Raw genomic sequence first — 12,152 nt, forward strand, 5'->3', positions numbered from 1 at the left:
GACACGCTAACCACGCTGCTTTAATTCAATTTTTAAATATAACATTCATGAAGTGATTAAAATAATGCCAAGTTGCCTAAGAAACAATTAACATTTCTGGTTATTGCCCGAGATTTGATTTGTGCCCTTCGCTTACGAGGGCCTTATCTTACATGTAGCCAGCCAGCAACGTATTTTTCTAAATATTAATTTGAACAGCAAGTCTTTTAATTCCGTTACATTTTCACATCCATGAAATATTGGAAACGATTCACATTCCTTGTTACAAGTCTAGAAAAATGAATTTAAGTAGCCATTACTATGCACGTCTCTTTAAATATTTACCAAAAAAAAAAAAAAGTTTAATCCGTTTTAAAAAACAAAACACAGTGGGGATACAAATACAGATGTAACCCTGGGTGGCAGCAGCTTGTCAGTGGCAATGGAGAGCTGCCCTGCTGGAGAACCGTCTCCGTCCGGTCCGACCCCCAGCAGCCGGGTGAGGGGGCACCCTCGCCTGCCCCCCTCCCTGCTGGCTGGGGGTGCTCGGTGCTCGCAGCCGGCGCTTACGTCCAGTCGCAGCATCACGAACCACTCACAGTCGTGCAGCCACAGGTTTCTGGACAGGTATCCTAGCCTCTAACAAAAACAAACAAAAAAAGGGTGAACACTTTTCATGGAAATGCTGTAAATACCACTCCATTAAACTACTTTTTGCTATATTTCCCTTGGTCCATTGGGTTGCGCAGTATTTCAAATAAAAAAGGGCTATTCAAAGCTGAAGTCAATGACTCCAGAAGAAGTGTTGTAAAAAAAATATTATTAGCATTTTTATACAGATAAATCTATGGAACTACTGCTCTTCCCCCAAGTAGCAAGTGATAGGACCAGAGGAAATGGCCTCAGGTTGCGCCAGGGAAGGTTTAGATTGGATATTAGGGAAGAATTCTTCACGGAAAGGGTTGTCAGGCATTGGAACAGGCTGCCCAGGGAAGTGGTGGAGTCACCATCCCTGGAGGTGTTTAAAAGGCGTTTAGACGAGGTTCTTAGGGACATGGTTTAGTGCTAGAATTAGGTTATGGTTGGACTCGATCCTGAGGGTCTCTTCCAACTGAAATGATTTTATTATTCTATACTAGGGAAAAACACTACAGCTAACATATAAATTACTTTGGACAATGCCCATAACTCCAGAAACTCTCTTCTGATTAATTAGAGAACACTTACCAAATACATCCAGGATTTTATTAACAGCCTCTTGATTTACATTGTAAGTGAATCCATTGGACCTGCAGTTAAAAGAAAAAAAAAGTTTATTCAACGAATATTTCTTATTCCAGTCATTTCTATACAAATAACCTGAATTAAACATTTTCATAATTACATCATAGTTTTCATCCCACCAGCATACATATTAATTTTAAGGACATGGCAGGCTTCAATTATGGTTTCTTTATCCTTCCTCTTGTTCACAGTCCCCATGTCTCTTTCTTCCCTTGATTTTTATTAGGGACAACTGCAGGAAGAGAACAGTTGTTTGTTTTGAATCACATAATTTTCAAGACTATCTCTCTGAAACTGAACCAAATCTACAGCTGATGTCAAACTCTGTGGCACTCGACTTATTCCTTTTACTTGAAAGGGGAATTTAGCTACAGACATCTATTTAGCACAGCGACATAGCAGGGGACGTAACAGAAGTACTTTGTGCATTTTCCAAGAGCACTACAGACCTTAACCAATTCATTTCCTGAACAGAGGCATAAGAGAACAGCTCAGGGTCATCAGCTGCCAACTACGTTCTGTGAAACACTCAAGAAAATGTGGCGACTTGTGGCATCAGGGACTTCCATGGCTATACTTTTAAATACATTAAGAAGCACCACAACACAAATTAATTTGATAACAGGAAATGCATGTCACCATATTTTTATAGAACAATAACTAGTTTTTAATCTTAGGCCTCTCAACTGGGAATTGCGTCCAAAGACTTCAATGTCTATGCTTTCAGTCAAATTACTTTAAGATATCACTGCCGAAACCCTCCAAAAATTAGTGGTATTCCTAATTATTGCTTACATTGCCTGATGCGCCTTACTGCAACACACAGAGTAACTCTTCTATTGAAAATAAGCAGGAATGTTCTCTTTGCTTATCAAAGCCTTTAGAGAAACTTTGAAAACCAAAAGGTAAAGGGAGTCAGAAGCAGCCTCCTAGTGAGTTAATGGATTTTGTTGCTGGGTCCCACAGGAGTGTCTTCACTATGAGGGGCTGCCGTTCTGCTTCTACAACGTGTACAGAAAGGAACTACCTGGATCTTCACCACGACTCAGGTAAATCCAATCAACCTTCAGTTGAGTGGTGCTTGGGCAGTTGGGGTTCTACTGCTGTGCTTCATACTAAAAGCTCAGTCATTAAGAATTGTCAGTAAGGCCACACACTGACTTCTATACACCAAAAAGGCGATGTTACTTACATTTTCTTCTTCTTCACTGCCCCTAGTTGCACAAGAGCTGCTAAGGCATTTTTCTGCATGTCAGAAGACAGCGCTTCATAACACTGTGTATTCCCTACAAAGAAAAAGCAGAAACACAATTAAAAGATCTATTACTATCCATTAACAGGCTATACTTAGAATCATACTGTGCGATGGCTGTACACACCCTTCTCGAGGAGCTGAAAAACAAAGTTGCGGACTCCAGGTATAAACTGCTTCTCGGTAAAGGCTTCTTTTGTTTCCTTTGAGAGGTATCTGAAAATTAACTAACATTTACCAAAAAAATTAGCACTTCTTTCCTTTTGGTTATCAGTGTATTATTAATTACAAACAAGCCGTCATAAGGAAGCAACATTATTACACTTTGAAAAGTGTAGGAGAGGAACTCCAAAGGTATCATTATATAAAGCATGTGAAATTTTTATTACTGTTTAACGAGCATAGAACCCTAATATTAAAAGATTCAGTATTACTATAATAGATACCTTAGACATCAATTTAATATTCCTGTTCTCACAATCAAAACCAGTATTTTTTTTAAGGCAATACCTGTTTTACAGGTAGGAAAAACTGGGCAAATCAGTACAGTTCAGCCCAAGTCACACATCAGATCACTAACAGATTCCACTAGGTTCAAACATCTACATTCCCACCAGTGTTATGCTGACATACCAGAGATTTTAGCCTCCTATTTTTGTATGCATTGCTTATTACAGGAGCATAAGTGTGTAGTCTTATTAAAACCTTGGAAAACAATATAATTTAAAGAGATACAGATCAAATTAATAACTCCAAAAGCTATCAGATACAAGATGCAAACTCATTTCCACACCTGGCAGGACAGCCCACATAAAATTAATTAAGCAAGAGCTCCTTGTAAGAAAGAGTAATGAAACCAGTAGCACCACACTCTCCATGAAATTATAAACCCACAATGGGCCATCACATTACAAGGTAGTTATTGCTTTAGTCAACTGGAAAAGTCTGAGCCAAAAGCTGAAATTGGGATCTTGGTGATGTTTAAGGTATCTGTTACTGCTATTTCTCAACTCTTGTACTCCCCGGCCATGAAAACAGTCACTGTTTATACTGCAGAAGTATCACAACTCTCCTAGTTTCCCTATAAAACAAAGGAGAAAAAAAGATAATTTTCCAAAGAACAACGTACCTGATAACCTTCCACAAAAGGTCTCAACATAGCTGACAAGAAAGACACTATAACACTTCCTTTGTCGGTAGGGTAGATTTCCTGTTGATTTGTTTGAATGGCATCACATTTTGTGAGTAGAAAACAACCTTCTTCAAAATCCTGTGAGGGAGAAGCATAACTGAAATTCTAACATCTACAATAAGCGCAGCCAGCTTTCCCCACAAAATCAACAACAAAAACCATACAACAGCACACTACTTCTGTTTCCGAACTTGGTTCTCAAGAGACTCAAACCAAAATTTTCCTGTATAACAGATACACCCTCACAAAAAGGCAGCAGGAAGGTGTTCTTAAACACAGCAGCATCTCCATGCACAAGAGGCCTAGGAGCAAAGAAAGCAGCTGTGGCTGCTGCTGTGACAGCCAGCCTGAGCTGCCTCAGGATTTTGTCAGAATAGGGTCAGGTTGTGTGGTTTAGGGTTTTTTCTGTGGGTGGTATTTATTTATTTTTAAAGTCAGGGTTTGCCTTTATCTCACATCCACTGTTTGCAATAAACGATAACACAGTTCACTGACCTACCCTCTACAAAAGAGACAACACAATCACCAAAAGTTAAAAATTATGGAAATGTCAATGACAAAATCATTTTACTAGCAATATCAGTGTAAGGGGGAGGGGACACAGGACACACACTGAGAACACAAGAGGATCGGGCACAGACACGACAGACACATAGATGACTAGAGGGGTGGGTTGTGAAGAGAGCCCTTAACGTTATAGCAACTCTTTCATTTGTCTCCAGCAAAGTCAGCCGTAGCCAGTCACGTTCCTGTTCCCTGCCTGGGTTTGGTACTTAAAAAAAAAGCAAGCTGCAAGAGGCAAGAACTGCTAAGAATGAAAACTAAACAAGAGGTGCCAATCAACCTTTAAAAAAGGCCCAGTTCTCTTCTGTATAAGAATCTATGAGATTTTAATATAGCCGCAAGTCTTGAATATTCTTATGAAAATTATACTTATCTCTTAAGGCAGTGAAGATCACAAATATCACCATCAGATATTTGACCTTAGCATTGATAAAAATCACACTTAATCACTTTCAAATCCAAGTAAAAACTACACCCGGACTTACCAGTTTATTTTGGGCATGGCGCTGAACCAGGTGGGTTTTTTTTTTTAACTCACAAACTTGTGCTCACCTGCATTTCAAGCTGGCTGGCCCAGAGCCAGCTCCGACCCAGCAGGATGGGTGCAAACCCACACAGCGAGTCCTGCAGAGAGCAAAGCGCTGCCTGCAGCTTGTGCAGCTCCCACAGCTCCTGCAGCTTGCCCGCACCCGGCTGGGTCGGGAGAGCACACAGACATGCTGAGCCCTGTCATCAGGCAGCAAGCAGGAACAATCCTGGCTTTGTCCAAGAAATGGTTGTATAGGGTCGGGGGAGAAATGAGGGGAAACTTTTCAAGCAAACAGGATGCAACTAAAGCTTCCGTAAGACTCTATGAGGGACACTGTTATACCATTAGGAAAGTTCTCACTTCAAGAACCTTCACACTCTGCAGAAGATGATTTTGGCTGCAGAAATTTAAATCAGGCTTTACTATAAGTACTTCCCTCATAGTGCTCACAATGTATTGTCTGAATCTACACGAGATAAATGCCAGTAATAAAAAGGTAAAAGGACTCAACCATGAACCATCAACACATTAAAAAAAAGTTTGCTAACGCACAGGCACATTGAAACCTTCAGAGTTTAAGGCATAAAAGCCATTGTATAAACACTGCAGGGTAGATGCTGCCATGCTGTGCAGTGATGCAGAGGTGGGTACAGAGGGCACATTAGCAAATGAGACACTGGAGATTGGCCCAGTCCCCTAGTAGCCTGGCCAGCACAGATCCCGCACATGGAGCCATGCAAAACAACTGACCACAGCTGCACTAGAAGTATAATCAACCAGAGGACAGTAGGTTCTTAAATTTAGAATTGCATACTCAATTTGTCAAAGATAACAAGGGCATACAATGGTTGATCATTAATTGGTATAATATCTACAGTTTATCTTTTTCAAAGAGCAGCAGTGCCTCTCTGCTACAGTCTGCAAGAGCTTTTAGGAAAAATTTTCCTGGTGTACCCTCAATGAGAATTCCTGTTTTGTTTCTGTGCTGAAAGAACACACTTTGTGACAATATTCAATTAAGTCTACATTAACACTTTTTTCTTCACAGCCTAAGGTCTCTTTCATAACTGCAGAGCAAGAGGACAGTATTTACGCTTCATTTAAAAGACTACTTTATTTATATTTTTATATCCGTGCTGGAAGACTCGTAGCTTTACACAAAACAACTCAAACTTCTGCCACAGTTAATTTTAATAGTTCAGAATTGGGCAATTTCAGGATTTTTAGTTTTGGGAAGATTGTGGATTCAGACAATGTTTTGCAACTAAGCAAATGACCCCTTTTAAAATTCTCCCTCCCACTTACAGATCAAGCTGATATCACTGTAGGTGTTTATCACACAGCACTTGTTCGGCAGAGCCCTGAAATCAGATGCTATTGTAGTTGGCTGCATTACTGACTACCAGTGGTTTTGTATAAAGGATGTTTTTACCTTCAATGAAATGCCAGGAAAGAAGATGAACTCATCAGAAAAAACATCTCTCAAGAAGCTGAAGTAGCTATAGACTTCCTCTGAAAAAAATATTGTAAAGTACTGTTCTTTAAAAACATAACCTAAAACATGCAAGTGAAAAGCCATTTACTCCTTATTTTAGAGAGAGTACCTACTTCAAATAAAATTTGGACTTGATATTAAAAGCATACATAGATATACAGCAGAAACCACCACAAGAGAACAGCAAGTACTCAAAGCACTTGATTGAATAGTTACCAAAAGGAAAGAGCAGGGGGTTGTAGCTTCTCAGAACATGCATTAAGTACCACATAGTCAAATGCTGCACAAAACTAAGGCACGTATTCTGAAAAGTTTCTTGAAGAGCCAAGTATTGGAAAACACTAAAATACTTCAGAAACAATAGTGAGAAGAGAGGAAAGATTGAGAACTGGCTGCACTGTATGCAAGTGTGAGCTGTGTGTAACCGGTAACCTAAAAAGCTGGTCTGCTAAACACCAGCAAGACACTTGAGAACTGAGATCAGCTCATCTTAACCCTGCCTTCTCAGCAAAATACACCTACTTTCAAAGGTAACAAAGGGTAAATAAACAAAAAAGGCAAACAAGATATCCCCATCCCCTCCCACCACATCCACCTTATGCCACGGGACCTTATCCCAAGTGTAAGGGTCTCAGCTCCCACTAGCAGTCGCAAGAACCTTATGCTCCTCTCAGCTGATAGTGCAAGGAGCAAAGCCAGCGGGCTCTCAGAGCCACCCCAACGTACCTTTTCTGAAGCTGCGTGTCATCTGCAAGGCAACTGCCACCAGAGATGGGCGCACAAACACGTTCAGCAGCTGGTTTCTGTAGGTGGTACACATGAGGATGGCCAGGGCACGCTTAAAGACGATTTCCCCTACAGCTCCGTCTTCCATCCCTTTGTCATTTAGGACCACATGGCCATCGACAAGGCGAGCAACATTGGAATGCAGGGTGAGGCCAGACATGATTGCTTTTTTGGCACACAGATTATCTAGTAGGAAAACACAACACTTGGCAAGATGCAAAAGGGAACATAGCTCTATTGAAAACAGCCTAAAATGCACCAGTATTTCATTACGTGTTATCACTGAAGACCAATTATTACACCAAACACTCAGTTAAAGAGATGTTCTAAAGTAATCCATATCAGGAACTGGAAGCCTAGGCACAGTATGAGATGGAGAGAACAAGTTTCAGACATTTCTGTAATTAAAGCACTATAAATTCTTCCACTTGCTCAACAATGACAAATACTTCCTTTGTCTCTAGAACAAGTATGCTGAGTCTCCAAATAAAAGAGGATAGATCTGTTTGATGGATACATTCGTCAGTAAGGAAATGGAGACCATACTTTTGTGTAGGTGTTTCTGACACTACAAGTTGTACATCAGTTGCACAGGACTTTATAATGTTGTTCCTCAATTCTCATATACAAGGAAGGCCTCATCCCAAATTTAGCTGAAAGAAAAATCTAACTTAAGTATTGTTACATAATATACCTGCTCAAAGAGAAATCAGACTGAACTTAAACCAAAATATCTTCTTGTTTTGTACAACAATCTTTTTAAAATGCCTAAAGCAAGGAAGTGTGTGATTTGTCTTTAGTTTTGTGTGGTGTTTTTGTGGGTTTGGGGTTTGGTTTTGTTTTTTCAAACAACAAAAGTTCTTCGAAGGCAGACATGAGTTATACAGACCTGTGGGCTTTGGCCAGTGTGACACACCACAAACTTTATTCAGACAAAGAACAGCATCTCAAGTCTTGAAAATATACTAATGTTTTTAGAATACCTTATGCTTTAAATACTACAAAAACATTCCCTGCATCAAATGTGAACTCTTTGTCAAGCAAGGAAAGCAGCAATAAAAACTTCCTATTGAATGCTAAAATACAACTTGCGTGTTCACAATACAAGTATACCAAATCAATATAGCCCCTAACAGAAAATAAATAAATTTAATATTCTTTCCCCTTAGATTTCATCTTATTTGCTCCTTCAGCCTACTTTGTTCTAGTTTTGATAGAGCTCCCAATTTTCTCAATGCAATAAGCAGAACTCTGAGCAAGTCATTTTGCAGTTCCTGTTTTTAATAGAAAATTTCTAACAGCCAAGCAAGCGTTCTGCCTGTAACAACTGACCAGCATGACAAAGGCAGAAACAACTAGCTGTTTGGAGACAGAAGAACAGACAAGGTACATGTAGTTGCTGACTTGGTGATGTCACCAAATTAGCCCTAAAAATGTATTTATTCTTTCAAATTATTGACAATCGAAAACAAAACAACAAACCCTGTTTCTATGCAACTGATGCCTAGAGCGGGGCCAGCACACTCCAACAAAATCTGCTCAGCTGTTGTCATTCCTTTATTTCACTACCCTGCTTATTTGCTATTCCCTGACTACATCACAACTCCATTAAAGCAAAAGACTATTCACTGTTGCTAAGAAAATAAGCAAAATAAATAAGCGAATCCAAATGTGGTATTTTTTTCAGTTTACTGTGCAGTAAGGTTCTAAATTATGTTTAAATATTGCCATGAAATTCTTTTTTTTTTTTTTTTTTAATCAGCATGGCAGGAGCAGACCTTGTCTGCATTCACTGCAGTGCAGATCCCTGTGTCCTGGTTTTGTTAAAAACAAGTTTCTCTTTTAGTGAATTTTTCCCTGTCAGCTAAAGTCTTCTTACTAACTGCAGTTTTCCTGAAAGTTAGGTACATGTTTTGGTAGACATAGCAATGGAATGCGAGGTCATTGATAATGATGCATCCCACGAGATGTGCAAGCAGGAGGTGAACTGAAAAATTGACCAACTAAAGTATTCCATCCCATTCACGTCATACTTCATATAAAAGTGGGAGATCACGAGGATCTCGTCCCTTTTCCTTATGGCTGACATCGGGAGAGGACCTTGCAAGTTGTCCCTGCCAACTGAGGCCCAGTGACAGACTGAATCCAGCTCCGGTTGGCTGCAGAGTCCAGAGTCTGCCGGAGCAGTTGCCGGGACTTTCACGATTGGTTTTGTATATTTTGTATTATTTTCTCTATTTCTATTAGTAGCATTACTAAAACATTTTTAATTTTTCCAACTCTCTTCTCTCTGTCCTTCTTTTCCTCCCAATCGCCTGTCCTTAGTGGGAAGGGGGGAGAGGGAGGGGCTAAAAGGGGAAGAGGGGGGAGAGGGGGTTAACAATACATCTGCCACGGTTTTATTGTCACCCCGCAATCAAACCACTACACCCTGAAAGGAGAAGTGGTTTTCTTCCAGAAATGACAGAGTCTGTTGTAACCATAGCCTGCTCCTAGTTCTTTATTGCAGTACTGAGAGGGGTCCTGGATTATATACATGACTACAAAAGCCAATATCAATGGTTTAAGTCTACCTACAGTGAAACAGTAAATGTACTTGCATTACACATGATTTTTCTTTGCTAGCTATGCCACTTACATCCTGAGGCTTTAAAATTATCTATGCCATCTTGGCTCACAGAGAGAAGTTTAAAACAATTGTTAAGAAAGTTTGGAAGGAGAATCAACCTTTCTTCAGCCAATATATACATTATATATATTAAAAAGAATGTGTGCATATAAATCTATAAATAAAACCACCTAAGAAGCCTTCTCCCCAAAGTCATCACTGTTTCCGGGGATAAAGTGAAACCTAAAAATAGACAACTTTAAGTTTTGATTTTCTTTCACCCATTTGTTTCCACTACTACTTTGTCACAGTAACAACTTGTACTATAGTCAATATCAAGCAATAAACAGCATTACACCAAGTTAACCGCTGCACATCCAGTAATTGCCTGTGACTTACACATGGTTTGGAAAGAGAGACACTAGGCAAATCTCAGTAGTCTAATACAAGTAACTTATAATTTCCCCTTCATTCCACACTTCAGGATATAACAGTAAAATATCCATTCTGCTTCCACCTAATCGTTTTTCAAAGTATTCTCTTCTACAGGCTAAGTCATCACCTGTCAGGTTTTAGCATCACTTTTTGGCATATGCTAAAACCCATTTATGAGTCTAAGGAAAACATTTCTGTAAAGTTGTCACCATACACCGTTTCCAAGGGCATATAATTTATCCTTCACAAACAGCAAAAGGAATAGAAATAACACTTTAACTGCATACCAGGCCATTCAAGGAATCCTCCAAAAGTCTGTGTTAAGCCTTTAAGCCACAGGGTCTTTTCTATTAGAAGTTCAAAATCCATGGCTGGCAAATTCTGGAGCAGGACAGCAGCAGCTAGCACCCATGGGCTCAAAACCATGTTCTCTATCTGCAGGAGCTCCATTTTATAAGCTACGTCACTGACAAATTCTTGGATATCCTCAGATGGCTTTTGGGGAAGGTGCCTGAAACAAAAAATGCAGTTCAAGGTGAAAAGCTCCAAAACCTGGAATATATATCGCATTCTTCCTTGTTTCTTCTGTATTGCTTCCAGATCCATAACTACTTTATAGCACTTAACATCTGGAGGGTGATTCTGTCTATGTGCTATGTAGAAGTACAGTGCAAAACACCAGTAGCTTCACAATAGTATTTGAAACACAGATCTCTGTATTGATGCTGTACACTTGCTATCTTAAAAAAAAAAAAATCAAAAGCATTATGTGTTTTCTGTAACAAATTGCAAAAGCCACCCAATCCAGTCATAGCTACAGCTCCCTGGCACATGGTCACATAACAGTTTGCAGTAATAAAGCAAGGAGAAAATAAGATTTTTTAAATGGCAAAACCACTGAATTGTCAGAAAAGAGAGCTCTGCCTGCTTCATACGTCATCATTAATTTTTAAAACAGAAACTTCCCAACAAAGTACAAAGCCATGCAAGTACCAACATGTTTCAGAAACACCCAATCACAAGCATGATAAGCCTCTGCTCAGACAAAATGGGTTCAGTAGTCTAAATATTCAGATGGAGGGGAGATGAGAGAAGTTGAAAACAAGTACAAGAGAACATCTGAATTATTTTATAAAGGTGAGGACTAAACAAACACTTTTCCTGTGCATACGCCATGGAAAGATGTGGTACCTGGGGACCAAATTGTACGGGCATCGATTGATTCTTCCAGATGCCAAGATTCTAAGTGATACCGGCTGGCCAATGTAGACGTGTATGGTACCAAAGTTGTCACTGAGGATTCTTCTGGCTTTTAACAACCCCTAAGAAAACGGGAAGAGCAAAACTCAAATTTTAGTGCTACAGAGTGTGTGTACATCCCCCTTGTTCTGTTCTGTTCTTAAGGAATATACATACAGATGTAGATTCTTTGGGCTTTGGGACTCCTAGGAGTTCATAGGCATAGAGAGATTCTTCTAATATCCTCTCGTAGCTGATGCTGATGGGAACAAGGTATGTGTCAAAGACTTCACGTTTAAAAAATGGTTCCATCACAATGCTGAGAAGACCTGCGAATTGAAAAAAAAAAATTTAAAAAGTGAATCACCTGTCTTTCAAGGAGGGAGAAGCATCTGAAATTTAATTTTGAAAAAGGTATCTTCAAATTTTAGAATAAATGTGTGCACTGTGCTTGTTCTTCAAGCAAGCAGAAGCACAAGACATTGTCCAAGCCTTAAAACAACATAAATGTAGGCAATGCACCTGGACAGCTATTTGCACTCTTTTCAGCAGCACTGCTCTGCGCTGGCACAGCATCTTCCTTCTAAAGATTCCCCATTACTTTTACAGTTAACTCACAATATTTCTCTGCTGCTAAGGGGACGCCTATTTTCTAGAAAGAAAATGGGGAAGAGTTATGCAGTAAGTACACAATGGAGCAAACGGAGAAAAAGCAGCAGAGTGCAAGACACGTGTACTGCCATTCTTTGTATGGCCTTGGAAACCTAACTATAGTGTTTTCCACTATGA

General features: G+C 39.6%; 1 protein-coding gene across 2 annotated transcripts in view; it reads right to left on the reverse strand.

Annotated features, from left to right (window-relative positions):
• The window catches only part of GNPAT (glyceronephosphate O-acyltransferase), a 22,958-nt gene continuing 10,806 nt past the window's right edge, over positions 1–12,152 (reverse strand). For both annotated transcript variants that reach the window (XM_065631036.1, XM_065631035.1), the window contains exons 7-16: positions 11,541–11,692; positions 11,316–11,446; positions 10,412–10,635; positions 7,022–7,267; positions 6,233–6,312; positions 3,645–3,785; positions 2,643–2,742; positions 2,456–2,549; positions 1,207–1,268; positions 1–618 (exon numbers count right to left, since the gene is read on the reverse strand). In XM_065631036.1, the coding sequence (XP_065487108.1) occupies positions 575–618; positions 1,207–1,268; positions 2,456–2,549; positions 2,643–2,742; positions 3,645–3,785; positions 6,233–6,312; positions 7,022–7,267; positions 10,412–10,635; positions 11,316–11,446; positions 11,541–11,692 (1,274 nt within the window). In that variant the 3' untranslated portion in view covers positions 1–574. The remainder of the gene's footprint in view (positions 619–1,206; positions 1,269–2,455; positions 2,550–2,642; positions 2,743–3,644; positions 3,786–6,232; positions 6,313–7,021; positions 7,268–10,411; positions 10,636–11,315; positions 11,447–11,540; positions 11,693–12,152) is intronic.

Source organism: Caloenas nicobarica, chromosome 3 (genome assembly GCF_036013445.1).
Source record: "Caloenas nicobarica isolate bCalNic1 chromosome 3, bCalNic1.hap1, whole genome shotgun sequence".
NCBI classification, from domain to species: domain Eukaryota; kingdom Metazoa; phylum Chordata; class Aves; order Columbiformes; family Columbidae; genus Caloenas; species Caloenas nicobarica.